The sequence below is a fragment of the Ictidomys tridecemlineatus genome, chromosome 1, assembly GCF_052094955.1.
Source record: "Ictidomys tridecemlineatus isolate mIctTri1 chromosome 1, mIctTri1.hap1, whole genome shotgun sequence".
Taxonomy (NCBI): Eukaryota; Metazoa; Chordata; class Mammalia; order Rodentia; family Sciuridae; genus Ictidomys; species Ictidomys tridecemlineatus.
The window spans coordinates 169052172-169069638 of record NC_135477.1 but is presented as its reverse complement, the minus strand read 5'-3'; the positions used below and the strand labels follow the sequence as shown (position 1 = coordinate 169069638).

General features: G+C 37.1%; 1 protein-coding gene across 3 annotated transcripts in view; it reads left to right on the top strand.

The window, feature by feature from the left end:
- Sox30 (SRY-box transcription factor 30) overlaps positions 1-17467 on the top strand; it is a 71836-nt gene that overhangs the window by 29812 nt on the left and 24557 nt on the right. The window contains exons 1-4 of one of the 3 annotated variants that reach the window (XM_078051669.1): positions 3224-5551; positions 6882-7121; positions 8322-8501; positions 16780-17272. In XM_078051669.1, coding sequence (XP_077907795.1) covers positions 4543-5551; positions 6882-7121; positions 8322-8501; positions 16780-17272 — 1922 coding nt within the window. In that variant the 5' untranslated portion in view covers positions 3224-4542. Of the gene's footprint in view, positions 1-3189; positions 5552-6881; positions 7122-8321; positions 8502-16779; positions 17273-17467 lie in introns of those variants that run through there. The other 2 variants (XM_078051671.1, XR_013439660.1) reach the window with 2 other exon arrangements.

The window sequence follows — 17467 nt, the reverse complement described above, 5'->3', positions numbered from 1 at the left end:
AAAATCCAGGTCTAGATGACTTGCCTGGTGAATTCTATTAATATTTAATGAATTAACAAGATCAATCCAAAAAAAGTCTTTTTGAAAGTAGAAGGAGACATGTTCTTGTTCATTTTATACTGCTGCCAACACCTTATACAAAAAATATTCAAAGAAACTATAGACAGTACCTTTCATAAATATAAATGCTAAAATTCTTTTAGTGAATAGAGAAAGCAGATAGGGAAGGTAAGAGGGGAGAAAAAGCAAAAGTACTGAAGGATGAGATTGAATTATGTTATATGTATGTATGAATATGGCATATTCAGTAATATATAAAATGAATTACACTCATAACAACTTATAACCAAGTGGATTATTTCCCCTCTCCCAAGAAGAATTCATATTAGCTTATCATCTGAATAGTAATATAATACATTTACTTACTAATAGAATGACTTATAAACTAAATTAGGCATGCCTTTTGTATAGTTTTATTAGAATACTGCAATGCATACTCATTTATAGACCTTCTATGATTGCTTTCATCCTTCAAATGCAGAGTTGATTGGTTACAACAGAGATCAGATAACTTAAATTCAGAGTAAAAAATATTTACTATACAGCTTTTTAGAAAAAATTTTGCTGACCCCTAGAACAAAGGAGAAAGATATATGATCATATCAGTAGATGTGAAAGAATTTGATAAAGTCAAACTTCATGATAAAGCTCTCAATGAAGCAGGAATAGAAGGAAACTTCCTTAACCTGATGAAAGGTAGCTATATACACCTACAACTAACAACTTAAGCTTAAAGGTGAATGATTGAATGTTTTCTCCCTAAAATTGGGTACAAGGCAAGGATGTTTACTCTCATCAGTTTTGTTCAACATTAGACTGGAGGTTCAAGCTAGTGCTATAAGGCAAGAAAATAAAAATCAAAAATCAATATATCCCAGCAATTCAGGAGGCTGAGGCAGGAAGATCACAAAGTTTGAGGCCAGCCTCAGCAATTCAGTGAGACCATCAGTGAGACTTAATGAGACCCTGTCTCAAAATTAAAAATAAAAAGGGCTGGGTATAACTCAGTAGGTAAAGTGTACCTGAGGTCAATCCCCAATACCTACCCCTCAAATCAATATAAAATAAATAAGAAATGAAAATAAGCAAATAATTACATTTGTAAGAGCATCCAAAATAATTAAGAATAAAATAATATATTTAATGAAAGCAAGTGTGGAAATGTACACTGAAAATTATCAAACATTGTCAATAAAATAAAGAACTTGGGCTGGGGATGTGGCTCAAGCGGTAGCACCACATAAAAATAAAATAAAAAAGATGTTGTGTCCACCAAAAATTAAAAAATAAATATTAAAAAATTCTCTCTCTCTCTCTCTTTTAAAAAAATAAAGAACTAAATAAATGAAGACAGGTTCCACTTTTGCAAATCAGAAAATTCAATATTTTTCAGTTGACAGCTTCCCTAAAATTGATCCACAGATTCAATACGATTCCTATTTAAATACCAGACTTTTCTAAATTGATAAAATAATCCTAATGTTTACATTTTAAATGTTAAGGACTGAGAAAAGCCAATGCAATTTTTTTAAAGCTTATCTTTTTTTATACCTTTATTTCACTTATTTACTTATTTTATGTGGTACTGTGCCAAGGGCCAAGGTCTCTGCTTGGCACAAGATTCAGGAGGCACCACACACCTTTGTAGGTTCAAACAGCAATTCTTTATTCCAGCTCTCACACCGCCTCCACACAGGTCCAGGGGCAATCGCGTTCTGCCGTCTCCCACACAATTCACCTACTCCACGAGGCTATCTCCAAATCCCATTTTAATCTCACGAGAACTCAACGGGAACAAGCAGCAGGAACACCCTAATCCCAGTAATAATCTTCAACCTCTAACTTCCCTAAAACCCATTATCTTAAACTGGCAACGCCTTAAACTCAAGGAACCGGTTACTTCCTCAAACCTGATCAGCTCTAAACCCGGATCCGCCTTGGTCCTTGAGCAAGGTCACCTTATTAAAGCATGCATGCAATGTTCCATCAAATGTCCTCTAAGCAGCATGGGGTACGCTTGGCAAGGAAATTTCGATGCGTCATTCCTACTTGGTAATGGCCCTCAGCAGTACTGAGGATTGAACCCAGGGCCTCCCACATGCTAGGTGAGCGCTCTACCGCTGAGCCACAACCCCAGCCCAAGCCAATGTAATTTTGAAAACAAAGTTCACGAACTTAAATAACCTAATTTCAAAATTTACCATAAAGCTACAGTAATAAAGACTGTGGTACTGGAATAAAGATAGGCATATAGAAGGAAGGAACAGAATAGAGTTCAGAAATCAATCCATGCATACATTGTCAACCTATTTTCAGCAAATCAGATTGGAATATAAACTACAACATTGCAGAAAATCCAAAGTAACTGGATTTTTTTGCCTCTCTTGTCAACCTCTGCTTATGCCCACAACCTATTCTTTCATTTAAACTTTAGTCGGGTAGTTCTCAAAGTGCCATAGGGACTGACACTTTCAGAGAGTTTGCTAGATTGACTATTCGCATAATAGTTCTGATAATATTTGTTATTTTTTCTTCATTATCTCATGAGTGTACAATAAAGTTTCCCAAAGCCTAAATGATCTATGATGGGAATCATAAGAAAATGAATGCAGAAGATGTGGGAATCCAACTATTTTTAAAAGCCATACATTAGATCCACAATGCTATTCTGTGAAAAATTGGACTTTTCCCCTCATGAAAATGTGTTATGTTAACACGTAAAGGTTTGATATTTTAAATGAGCTGCTAACTTTAATTTTTTTCCTTTCATAATATGGTAATATTGACAGATAAAATCCACACCAAAAAAAAAAAATTGGGGATTTTCAACAGTTTATATGGGTGTAAAGGGTTCCTGAGATTAAAATGCTCAAAAAACCCATTGCCCTTGTCTGCCTGTAGGTGTTAAAAACTTCTGTTCACCATATTTAACAATAGAGGACTATAGAGAATTAGAGTTGGTCTTCTTTGAGAAATATCATGGTTGCAAAAATCATCTACTGCAAAATAAATCTGTAGCTTTTAGTTGAGAAATGTAGCAAATGTTAATGCCAGATTTCTCTTTCTCTTGATGTGTAATGGAAATATAAATGCAATCCTAAAAAAAAAAAAAGAAGGAATAAACATAGAAATGACCTGAAATAGTGCCCATAGAAAAAGGAAGACCTTAATAAAGGAAGTTCTCATTTGTTCATCGAGTATTTACTGAATGCTTACTGTATTCCAGGCTTAATGGTAATCACTGAGGATTCAATGCTGCACAAAAGATGAGCAGTTCTGCCCTAAGGAAGTTTTATAGCCAAGTGGGGGAGGCAGTACAGTCACATAAAGAAATATATAATTACCAATTGTGATAAGCCCTTTAAAGGAAGTGATGGAGGTATGAGTACATAAAGGAGATTAGACTGATTTTCAGTCTCAGAGCTACCAAGATACCAAGGGAGGAACAGCATCCTGGGTATGTAAAAAGGACCTGTGGTATGTAAGAATGATAAGGGGGCAGGGGAGGATATGGCTGAAGCACATGGAGCTGGAGTGATGAACAATAATAGGAGGTAAAGCCCAAGACATTTGGACACTTAAAAGGTTTTGCCAAGGAATTTGGACCTTTACATCACGTGGACAGTGGGAAGCTACAGATAGGGAAATGATGTGACTGACTAGATTTGTATTTTTAAAAGATTTTGGCAGCTGTAGTGGGACAAGAGTGAAAAGCAAGGCTATTTATAGGACTATGGAAGGATCTGGGTGAAAGATGGTGGAAGCTTAAAATGGGGTAACAGTGATGAAGCCCCAAAGAAACGGATGACTTTGGTGTGTATTCGGGAAATAGGGCCCAAAAGACCTGGCAATTGAAAGTTTCATAACACAATAACCACAGTAAACTGAATGTCATCTGCAAGCTTTCAACAAATAGGGTTACTGAGAAGTTGGAAATTTCCCCCACACCTCCTCGATGAGGATCCCGACGTCCAGTCGATGTTCACCGTCGTCCTTGCAAAGCGCAGGCACAAGGCCTCGTTCCCAGCCCACGTAGGAGGCTCACGGCTTTATCCCTGGAGGTCAGTAGCTTGGAACAGCTCCATCTCCAGGGCAACGCCATTGTCGGTGCTCCCGGCGGGGGAGGGGTAACTAAGGACAACGGCCGGAAGAGAACTCCGGAAGAGAGGGAGAGTCAGAGGGGGAAAATGGGGAACACGTGCTGCTGCTCCGGCTATCTCGGGTGATTCGAGGCTTCTGCACGAGGCAAGAGTGAAAGGCGGGAGGAGCCAAAGAACGTGCCTGCGATTGGTGTGCCGGGGGCGGCGGGACGCTTCCGATTGGACGAGGCTGAGACGGAGGGGGCATTTTGAACCGCGTAGGGTTCTGGGTAGCAAAGGCCTTGGAAGGGTCTTAACCGAAAGGGGGAGGGGGAAGGTCGCCAACAAACGGCTGAGCTCACAATCCCGGCCGGGCCTAGGCTGGGGCGCCCCCCTCCCCCCTATGGAGAGAGCCAGGCCGGAGCCGCCGCCTCAGCCGCGCCAACTGCCACGGGCGACCCCACCTCGCCGGTTGCGCCCCGCTCCGCCTCCGCTGCCGGTCGAGGGCACTGCCTTTCGGGCGGCGGCCGCCGAGCCTCCTCCGTCGCCGCCGGCCCCGTGCGGGGCCGCCATTGCGACGGTGGCCTCGTCGTGCGGAGAGGCCCCGGCGTCGGGCGTCCAGTCCACCGCACGGCGGCTGCTTCAGGTGAAGCCGGAGCAGGTGTTATTGCTACCGCCGGGGCCACTACTGCCTCAGGCCCAGGACGAAGGCGCCGCTGTCTCGCCCGCGCAGGCGCGGCTGCTGCAGCTGAGGTCGGAGCTGCTGCTGTTGCCGCCTCCTCCCGCGTCCGAGGGCGCCCCCTGCAGGCCCGAGCTGCGTCCGGTGCAGCCGCGGGCGCTGCAGGTCAAGGCGGAGAAGCAGGAGCTGGGACCCGCCTTGGACCCGTCGACCGGCCCTCGGAGGGCGGTCGAGGCGGGCCCTAGAGCTTGCAGAGCGGCCAAAGTGGAAGGCCCCGGGCCGGCCCTCGACAGCCGCAGAGGAGACGAGAAGAAGGGCAAGCTGGAGGCCGAGGAGGTCATGAGAGATGCAGCAAAAGGCAGGGAAGGCAAAAGCCTGACAGCTGTCGGAGAAGGAGTCATCAAAACTGAGGAACCCGAGAGACTCTCGGAGGACTGTAGGCTGGGCGCGGAGCCGGCCTCCAATGGCTTGGGCCATGGCAGCAAGGAGGTCATCCTAGCCCAGCCGTCTAGTGCTTTTGGGCCTCACCAGCAAGACCTCAGGATCCCTTTGACTCTCCACACTGTCCCACCGGGGGCCCGGATCCAATTTCAGGGACCTCCACCTTCTGAGCTGATAAGGTTGACCAAGGTTCCCCTGACACCAGTGCCTATTAAAATGCAATCCTTATTGGAGCCTTCTGTAAAAATTGAAACCAAAGATGTTCCGCTCACCGTGCTTCCCTCAGATGCAGGTATTAGACGGCAGGGGAATCTGGTTTTCAAACTTCGCCTATGTTGCCCCATAGCAGACATGTCAGCAGTTCAGAAGCCTAAACTAGAAAAATAAAATCATGGAACTGATTCTTAGTCTGCACAGGTATCACTTCTGATTGACTTGTACGTATACCAGTAAAATACACTTAACACATTCAAGAGTCCCACATAGTTTTAAAGAATGTTTTAAGAACCAGTAAGCAATAAGATTTAGCTAATTTTTGTACACACACAAAAAAAATAGAAATATTCTTGCTAGACAGTGGCAAAGCCTTCAGTTTATATGCTACAAAAAAATCAACATTAAATATATCCTATTATAGTAGATCAATACTAAGTATTAAGAAATAGAAGAAACAGTGGTATTTATACCCATTTTGGAGGTTATCTTCTTCAAAAATGAACAATAAACGTTTTTCTAGGAGAAAACAATAAATGATTAAATGTAACTAGTCTAAAAACTTTTAGGACACTTTCTATTTTTACTGTGTTTTCTAAACACTTTTATGTTTATTGTTTGTTTTTACTTTATTGATTTCACCTACCCACCTTATTTGCTTGTTTTTATCTTCCCTAGTTTTGACTTTGCTTTCATTGTCTAAAAGAAATAATAGAATAGTTATCTTTACACTACATTTCTATCCTTTACTTTAATAATTTTATAAATCAAGTAATCCTACAATAAAGAGAAAAATATAGGAAGTTTACAGACAGTATTTTTATGAACTGCATAGAAATGTGAAGCTAGCCAATTTTTTTTATTTGAACAAGCTGTGACTCTTATTTATTTTTTCCTGTTTATCTTGTAGAACATAGTTTAGTTGGACAGGAGCTTCACCATCACAGTGAAATACAATTAATGAAGTATTATTATAAGTATTTTTGCTTCAAAGGACATTATAGCACCATGTAAATTAGTTCCTTTAGACATATAGATAACATCTACTTAATGGTAGACTTATAGTCCTGAATAAGTCATAGTTTTTCTCCTCTAATGATGGAGTGTTTTTTAGTGGTAAATAAATGTTAATTATTGTTAGAGGTTTTAATAAAGCTCAAAGGAATAATAAACCAGCAATTTACTGTGTCTTCAACATTATTATTTCATCAAAAGAGTCCTTCTAAGCTATAGTTTTGAATGCTGAGTTCAGGGATTATAAGGAATTCTGGAATATTAGTGATTTTTTGGCTGTATTGAAGTGTATAATTTCCTTGGATACTTAAAAAATAAGTATAGATGAAGGTACACTTCACTTTTTGGTTGTATGTGTGTCACATTAATTTAGTCTCTTAATTTTTGTCATGTAGGAATACCAGATACTCCCTTCAGTAAGGACAGAAATGGTCACGTGAAGCGACCCATGAATGCATTTATGGTTTGGGCAAGAATCCACCGGCCAGCACTAGCCAAAGCTAACCCAGCGGCCAACAATGCAGAAATCAGTGTCCAGCTCGGGTTAGAGTGGAACAAACTTAGTGAAGAACAAAAGAAACCTTATTATGATGAAGCACAAAAGATTAAAGAAAAGCACAGAGAGGAATTTCCTGGTAATCAAATGAAATAAACAAAGTCTCTTTCTAACCTATTTTAAATTTATTTAGATACAGACTAAATTAGGTTGAGATGGAAGGACAAAAATGTGTAATTTTTTCCTAATCTGATAATGTGCAAGAAAGGGAATAGTGACCATTATTATAGTAATGATTGATATACAAAGCAAAAGTTTTCTTAAATGGAAATAAGTGGGGGATATCTGAGTGGTCTCATATTTACCAACTAATGCAAACCAGGGGACATACAGTTTTACTGTAGTTTTGATTAAACCTAGACAGAAACATATATAGATAATGGCATAAATTTAATGGCAATAAATTTCTACATTTCTGGGGTATACTGGATATATTAAAATCATGGCAACAGAAATTGTACAGTATGTACTTAAAAGATAATGAAAAAGCAAGGACTAATACCATATTATATGGTTATCAGAACATCATCCTGTCTTTTGATTGATACACTTATTCCCTTCATGTTATAATTAAATGAATCTGATTATTTCCCAGCAGCAATGATGTTGAGATTAAGCTTAGGTAATTACACAGTATATGGCTAACATAACTACACAGGATTCAAAAGAATTAGTTTTCTTCCCTCAAAATATGAGCAAGGCGTCTTAGGAGGGAAGATCAGAGGTAGTAACTACAGAGAATCAGTGATTCTTCTGGTTATGCATTAGCTACAATTGTCCTAATGTTATTCTTCTGACTTTGGAAGGAAATTGCTAGGTTTAGAAGAGTGACTCTTTTTTAAGCATAAAAATAGTGACTAGTTATTAATGTCTATTATAGACAATTTTATCTTAGGGAAAGGGAGGAAACAGGAGGAAATGAATAAAGTCTTATGGGGAGACATTGCTTTAGGAAAAATAAAAATAGGAGAGGAATGGCTTTTGGATTTAAACTCAATGGCTTTGAGGTAGATTCTGCTACAATTCAGTGTGTCACTATATATAAGACATTTGACTTTCAGCTATGGGTTACAAAAGTGACAACTAGTTAGAAACTATATGCATATATATGTTAACTTGCACAATGGAGGAGTCATTCACAGAAATTTTATTATAGAACTGGAAAATATGCTTTTAAAAACTTTGAATTATATTACATTTCTAATTTAACAAAAAAGAATTATTTAAAGGCTAATTAGTCTGTACTTTTATATTAAAAACAGTCTATCTTCTTCTATAGGTTGGGTTTATCAGCCTCGTCCAGGGAAGCGAAAACGCTTCCCTCTAAGTGTTTCCAATGTATTTTCTGGTACCACACAGAATATTATCTCTACAAATCCTACAACAATTTATCCTTATCGCTCACCTACCTACTCTGTGGTAATTCCCAGCCTACAGAACACCATCACTCATCCAGTTGGTGAGTTGGTTTTATTGTAGATTACTATTTTTTAAATAGCTGCATGAAAATTTTAGCTCAAGTTGAAATTTTGTTTCTGAGAGGTGTAGATATTAGGCTTAGAATTTAGAACAACAATATTAAGGGAGGGGAATCAAAAAAAGAACATTAAATAGGAGATGGAAAAATTTCAGTAGACCACAAAATACTTGGTTTGCCAGAGTAGCAAATGTGTAAAACCTCACCTTTTAAGCAAGTCAGGATGAGCCCTTAGATTAGTCAGATAATGCAGGAAATGACTGGCGTAATTTAGTAGGAAGTAGGAGTGTCTTTTCACTCTTAGCATAAAACAAAGTCTCACTAATGGGGTATGAGGCATCCTGTTCTGGAACTTAGTAATAACACTGATCTGTTAAAGACCATTCTCTTGATGCCCTAGAAATGCAGTGGAAGTTATTCATTTTCTATAAAATATTTGTTTGGGTTATTGTATTCTTTCTCTCTAAATTTATTCTCTATTATCAGTTTATTTATTTATGGTATTGGGGATTGAACACAGGGGTACTCAACTACTGAGCTACATCACCAGTCCTTTTTATTTATTTTGAGACAGGGTCTCACTAAGTTGCTGAGGCTGACCTTGAACTTTTGATCCTCCTGCCTCAGACTCCTGAGTAGTTGAGATTACAGGTGTGTACCACAGTGCCTGGCTCTATTATCAGTTCTTTATAACATGTCTATCTACTGATTGTAGGAGCTCAAAATTGAGTACCTTGTATCTTAATAACTTGTATTAGGCTATCCATCATTGATTTGTTCTTCCTGAACTTATTTTAACCATGTAAAATAACCATATAAAAAAGCTCTTAGGAAAAGCTTTATCCATTGACTGTTTGCTATCACTTGTTAATGTCTTCCTGATGACAAATCTACCCCTGTGAGAGGTATAGATATCTTGGAAATTAACTTATTAGCATTTTAAGCATTTTCAATGTTTCTTTTACTGTATCATTTTAGCAATCAGTAGCAATAAAGCCATATCCAAGATGCCTACAATCAAGAAAAAGATTCAGAAAGTTAATCTTGTAACCTTTTTCCCCTCCCAGCATAGTCAGGTACTCTTACTCTTTACCATTTGGTAGTATTGCCTTTAATCTTGTATTTTAAAATAGGCTTATTTATGTCTGTCTTTATTTTCTTTGTTTTCATGCTTTTTTTTTCCTTTTTGTGATATTGGGGATTGAACTTGGGCAATCTACAACTGTCCCAGATATTTATCTATTTATTTTATTGGTACATTATAATTATATGTAATAGTGGGATTTTTTTGTTAAGTTACATGCACTTAAAATGATTTGGTCAGTTTCATTCCCAGAAGTAACTGTTTACCCTCTTCTCCTCCCTCCTTCTAGTCCCCTTTGTCTACTGGTCTCCTTTATATTTTCATGGCATCTTCCCACTTATTTTCCCTTTTTTCTCTCCACTTTCCACATGTGAGAACATATATGATCATTGACTTTCTGAGTCTGGCTTATTTCACTTCCAGCCCTTTATTTTTGAGGACTTGCAATCTTCCTGCCTCAGCTGGGACTGTAGGAACTTGCCACTATGCCCAGCATGCTATGTTATTTGTGATTTCTATTTTCATAATACATGTTTCTCCATTTTATTCCTAAGACTTCATTTAGGTCTGCTGCATCCACTGTTAAATACTATCTTTTTGTTTTCTTTCTTTTTTTTTTTTTTTTTGAGGTGGTGGGTACCAGGGATTGAATTCAGTGTCACTCAACTCCTGAGCCACATCCCTAGCCCTAATTTGTATTTTATTTAGAGACAGAGTCTCACTGAGTTGCTTAGTCATCTTGCCGTTGCTGAGGCTGGCTTTGAACTTAAGATCCTCCTGCCTCAGCCTCCTTAAATACTGTATGCTTTCTAAAAAACATTTTTATCAATGTTCTTATTTGAAGCAGTAGAAATTAATAATACACTATATTAATTTTATTCCATACAAAGTTATGAGAAAACTGGGAGGTTTTCTTCTAATGTTGCCCAGGTTCTTTCATCTGTGATGTTATATATAAGTATGATAGAATTATAGGAAGAAATTTATAATCATACACAATAATAACCAAAGACAAGGTAATGATTTATTTTTAACAATAGCCTTTTTTATGGTGGGAACTAATATCAGTAAATATTCCATTGTTGGATCTCAAATAACAATTAGAGAATTTTATTTTATAAACATAGTTTGAGAATTATTTTCCCAGATACCTATCTTAATAATAAATATTTATATGCTACTATGCTGTCTAATTATACAGATTTTAAATATGTTATCTGAAGGCTGTTCTCATCAGCACATTATATTTCTTTTTTTTTTTTTAAAGAGAGAGTGAGAGAGGGGAGAGAGAGAGAGAGAATTTTTAATATTTATTATTTTTTAGTTCTCGGCGGACACAACATCTTTGTTGGTATGTGGTGCTGAGGATCGAACCTGGGCCGCACGCATGCCAGGCGAGCGCGCTACCGCTTGAGCCACATCCCCAGCCCAGCACATTATATTTCTTAGAGGAGTTAGTATAACTTGCAAATTTCACTGTAATATTTCATATTCTAAGTAATTTGTAAAACTGTTAATAACAAATTATAGCACAGATCTTTTGAGGAATCAGTTTTACTTTCTCATCATCTACAGATGATAATTTTTATACCTCCCTCTTTTGTTGTTTCTTTCAACTACTTTTATATTCTAAATATAAAGTCATGGAAATTTCATTTTTTAAGCACATTTGTTTTATTTCCATGGAAGAGAGATTCAGAATAGTGTGACTTTTCTCTTAAAAAAACAATTTATATTCTATTTTTTTTCTAGCAAGTTTTGTATTCTAACTTGATAGTGTATTGATTTGATCAGGTTTTGGGTGTAGAAAATAGACTTACCAAGCTAGAGTACTCAAGGCCAGCATTTTCAATAGCCAGAAGTTTTGTTGACTTTCCAAAAATGCTTTTGGAAGAGGCCATTTTGTATTCACTTTATCTAATATTTTATCAGTTTTGCCTTTAAATTTCACTATAATTCTTAGATGAATACTACCTAAGATTATTTTTATTCATTCTGTTCTCTTGGATTAAAACATTTTGTGAACTTGCCATCTTACTGTAGTTAACCTAATATTCTCAAACTAGCTGCTGTCAAAGTTAATTAGGATTTAGAAATCTTTGTAAAGTCTTCAGTAGGAAGGAGTTTATTGAGTCTCTCTAGTCTTTTGTATTATAATGACTAAATGATTCCATTGATTTTCTTCTTTCTGTTAAAATATTTAGAAAGTCAATTCATATTGACTTTGAGATCTCTCAGACCTGATTACTTAAGCTTTCCTTAGTGCTAATTTTTATTTGCATATAACTTACAATATTTGAATTTATTTGTTTTACACATTAGGACAAGCTTTTAATGGGATCAATTTGATTTTGGACAGTTAGTCATGGCAGCTGCTGATCTGGGAGTACATATTTTTTTCTTCTGTGTTTTTAGCATTTATCATATAAAATAACCCTCAACTTTCTTTAACCTTTCGTTTTAGTTATCCTTATCAGTCTTCTCATCTTATTGAACATTTGAGTTCCAAAAGGAAATAATCCCAGGGTGGATTTTTTTTTTCTTATTACTGAGGAATTTGAATTTAGAAATGCTATGATTACTACTGCACCATATTTAACACACTGAATTCATTGGCTTTTTAGTATCTTTCTCTATTATTGACACCTAATCAAGCTTATTACATTTTATTGTGTATTCTACTAACCCTGTTCTAATAAGCAATAATTTGTGCAGGTCTTCCTAGCATATTTTTATCCCTTTTGGCTCTTCAATCAAGATTGGAAGTGTAATTTGATATTCTCCCTATTTTGGTGAATGTTGCTATCTCAGATGTTTCTGAATAAATTCTAAAACCATATTTGTTTGCCTGCCTATCTGTCTTTCTGCTGCCTTATATTTATTAAGTAACTATTGTAGATCTGTGTTGTGAACAAAATATAAAGATGATTTTTATAGTTTCTGTGGAATTAAAGTGTTCATAAGGTAGTTGTGGAAAAGGTAGATACAAATTAAACTAATTTTACTATATATTTGATACAATTTATAGTAACTTTCTTGTCTGGTATTATTTTTAAATCCAAGGCATTATTTTCTCTGCCTCTCACATTTAATGCTATATTCCAAGATCTTTTCCTGTTTTTAATAACTGAAAGTGCTTTATAGCATGATAGTCCAGAATTCTCTGTGGGTGTATTTTATCAAATGTCTTTGCTAGTTATGCCAGCATCTTCATTTTATATTAGTATTAGTATTCAAATGTAGTTAAAGGATTTAGAACTTCTATAGAAGCCGTATTTTAGTTTCTTTTTAAATGTCACTTTGCAAGTGTATGAATTTTCTTATTATATTATTATGTCTTCTGCATTTTATTTGTCAAGCCTAAAATTGGTTTTCTGTACTAAATATTTTTTTTTTTTGAGAGAGAGAGAGAGAGAGAGAGAGAGAGAGAGAGAAATTTTAATATTATTTTTAGTTTTCGGCGGACACAACATCTTTGTTTGTGTGTGGTGCTGAGGATCAAACCCGAGCCCCACGCCAGGCGAGCGTGCTACTGCTTGAGCCACATCCCCAGCCCCTGTACTAAATCTTAGTTGACATTTTCCTCTTCAGAAAATGTTTTCTCTAAATTTTTCATATGTTTTCTCTAACTTTTTAATTTAGAAGTTTACTACTTCTAATATTTAATGTTTTCATAGTAAATGCATGGAATTTTTAGCTTTCCTATTTCTTGCTTAAACAAAACAGAACAAAAGAAAACAAATTTTCATGATTCTGATGCTGTTAGGATTATATTATCATATAATTATATTCTGATATAATTGTTAAAATTCTGATATCATTTTTTTAAAAGATGGTCTACTTGTCCTTGTCAAGGCCTTAAGATCCATTCCAGAAAAGTTTTATGTCCATAAGAAACTCAAATGTATTGAAAAAATTCCTTGAAAAGTGATGTAATTCTTGTAAGTTTTCTTGAAAAGTGGGGAAGGGAGGAATCACTTGGTTCAATGGAAAGTCTTCTATTTTTTTTTTTTTTTTTTGGTTCCAGGGATTGAGCCCAGGGAGATTTAACCACTAAGCCACATATCTAGCCCTTTTATATATTTTATTTAGAGACAGGGTCTCCCTGAGTTGTTTAGGGTCTTATTAAATTACTGAGGCTGGCTTTGAATTTGTAATCCTCCTGTCTCAGCCTCCTGAGCCACTGGGATTACAGGTGTGTGTCATCTGTAAATCTTCTTTTGCTCCTTATTACCTTTCTCTTTTCCTAAGCTCTACTTTTCTTAGCATTGTCTAACTATTCTCAGTTCTCCATTTCCCATCTGTCTGTCCCCAGCTACATGCCATACATGTTCTCTTCTTAGTATTACCTCTTATAGAAAAAAATTGGTCTGTGTCAGTTTCTGCCACGACTCTGTTGCTTCACTGTTCATCCCAATCATACAGCAAAAAATTGATTGTACCTTTCTTTCATTGAACATGTGCAATAGTTTTTTGCTCTTAAAACAGTTTAAACACAAAGCTTATTTTTTTTACGCATGTAAAGTCCAAAAGGGGTATTTTTGATTGGTAAATGGCTCTCTTCCAAAAGGTAATTTATAGACAAGCTGATCCTGATTTGTCGTTCTGCCATCTTTAATATATGGCATCTAAGGCCTCTGTACTGTTGTGCCTGGACCTGCAGAAGGGAAAAGAACATGGATGGTCATGTGTGAGAGTCCTTCTTGGGCCAATCCTGGAAGAGATGGACATAGCTTCTGTTTACATTCTACCAGGTAGCCCTTATCTACATGGCACTCTTAACTGCAAGGGAGGCTGGCAAATATAACCTAGAAGAAGAGTAAACAAGGCACTGACTAGTTTCTGACTGGCTAGTTTCTACTATATATAGTTATTTGATAGGTTAGAGGTCTGTCTTTTTCACAAAAACTGTTCATTGGCAGTTTTAACAGTGGTGACTGTATGTTGCAGACTTTAACCTCCTATTTAACATCCTTGATTTTGGTGGGTGGAATATCAATGATTGAACCCAGGGGTAATTAATCACTGAGTCACATCCCAGCTCTTTTTATTTTTTATTTTGAGACAGGGTCAGGCTAAGTTGCTTAGGGCCTCACTAAGTTCCTGAGGCTGACCTTGAATTTGCAGTCCTTCTGTCTCAGCCTCCCACGTCTCTTGGATTAAAGGCATGCATGAACTCATGTGACTTGAATTTTGACATGATGTTATGCTTTCATATAACTCCTTATCTACCTAATTTATGACCATAGAGCAAAAAATGCCTGGAACATTTTAGTTGCTTAATGAATACTTGAATCAAATGAATGCATAATTATAGTGCCATGCCTCATTTTCACCTCTTCTTTTATATAAATACATTTGATAGAAAAGAACATTTGGTAAAAGACACAACCCTCCCTTCCTCAGTGACTGAAACTTTATTAATAGTTCTGTACAGCTCTTATAATTTACTTTTTGTTTACTTCTTTACTGAAAAATAAGAGCTTTTTGTACTAATTATAGGAAAAAGAAATCTGCACCAGAGGTAGATTTTTGGTAAATGTTTTGAGCACAAAAATAATGCAGTTTATAAAATCTTGAGAGATTTTGAAAGTTAGAGCCCGACTTTAGAGGAGGTTTATATCTTTAGGCTGATTTGTTAGTTTCTTCTTTTATCCACTCCAATCTTTCTTTTTTTTTTTTTTATTAACCAGATTCTGAGGATACACTCTCAAGTGCCCAGCGTGGTGATTGTGGTAGGGGTGGTGGACATAAAAATATTTACACTGTTTTGTGATAGTTATAGATTTGTAAGGTTTTGAGGAATGGTATTTATAACAGGCACAATGGGGATTAGGAAAGAAATTGTGCTTGATAAACCAGGAAAGGCCTGACGAAAGCCTGTGCCTCACAGGTGAGAGGACTAATCCATGCTACCTCATCAACTGAGCATCAGGATAGCTTCATTCATACTTTATTGTTACTTCACTGGGTCAGATGCCATCTTGAAACAGATGCATGTGTCCCTTCATTCCCTATTTCCAGGATGAGGAGAGGAATTATCTGCATTAACTGAAATAAAGAAGGGGTGGTGTTATCTGGATATGGTTGAAAGACTGATCTATAATTTTTTGGTCTTGATAGAGACATTCCTAACTTCAGTCTGTTCTTGAACTGCACTTATTTTTCTTTCCAATGCAGACAGCTAGCTGCATTGGAATATACTGTGTATTACTCTATTTCTATGACTTCTGTCAGTATTTCATTAGGAATATTTAGTTACATTAAGGATAGGTATGTCATTTGGATAAAAGGGCAACTCAATCAGCATCCTGTCTTCAGGAACAGAAAGATAAAACACAAAATTGGTTTAACCTGACTTTAAAAATTCTGCCACAATCCCCATTGTGCCCTGCTCTAAATAGCATTTCCTTTAATATATGTCACAAATGGTTGATCTTTGCTAAGTTTACTTTCGTTGGGAAATTTCCTTATGGATTCATGTTGAATGCAATGAAGTGAAACAATGTTGTTTATCACTTAACTTTTTTCCAACAAAATTGTCATTTATAATTTAGTTTAATATACAGAAGTATATAAAAGAAAAATGACCCATACTACTACTCTGAGACTCTATTAATATTAAAAATAAAATTAATATATTTCAATTTATAAAATTCACATAATACCAAATCAAAGTCTAGCTTTTCCTACTGTTCAACTCCCCTTTCCCTTTCCTAGATGACCTTTCAGGTAGTTATTGTCAATAGTTATATTATTTGTTAGAAAAAATTATATATGCCTACCAGCATTTGTATATATTCCTGCTTTCAACTTATGAATAAGTAGTTTTATCAATTTATTTATTCATCCAAAACAATTTGTTGGGGGCTTAATCTGTGCCTTGCAGAACTCTGCCTCAGAGTGCAGTAATGAACAAAACAGAAAAAGTCTCTCTTTTTTGGGGACTTTGAGTTTGTTTGGGAAATAGATTTTTTTGGAAATATGAATAAACAAATCATGGTGTCTTTCAGTTTGTTCAAAATGCTATAAATGAGATACAGTGGTTTGGTATGATAATGCTGTTAGGTAAGGAAATTATGAAGGCCTCTTAACAGTTCATTTAATTTTACTGGAAAAGGAAAAACAAGCCATGATCCAATTAATGCTTGACCTATGCTCTTTTTATTTCTAAAGGTGAAGCCCCACCTGCTATCCAACTGCCCACACCTGCAGTCCAACGCCCAAGCCCCATCACACTTTTCCAGCCCAGCGTCTCCAGTACTGCCCAGGTAGCCGTCCAGGCTCCAAGTCTGCCACTCCGCCCAGCACTCCCACCTCAACGCTTTGCTGGGCCTTCCCAAACTGACACTCATCGGCTACCTTCCGGAGCCAATCGCTCTGTGAAGAGACCTACTCCTGTCTCTCTGGAAAGCACCAGCAGGATTCCAACTAGTGCAAGTACAGCCCATGCCAGATTTGCAACCTCAACCATCCAACCTCCCAAGGAGTATTCCAGCGTTTCCACTTGTCCCAGAAGTGCTCCAATCCCCCAGGCTCCTCCCCTTCCACACTCACATGTCTACCAGCCTCCTCCCCTTGGCCATCCAGCCACACTGTTTGGGACACCTCCACGATTCTCTTTCCATCACCCTTACTTCTTACCTGGACCTCACTACTTCCCATCAAGGTAAATGAACAGTTTTTTTTTTTCCTTTCACTTAAAAATGTAGCTAATGAATTATTCTTCTGAAGGCATATCTTTTTTATTAAAAAGGGAACTTCCTCAGTTTAGAGACTGAATAGGAGCCAAGCAATTTTCACAAATGGATGGGGATTGCAGGTGAGGCTTAGGGGAGCTAGAAAGAGTGCATGGCTTGCCTAA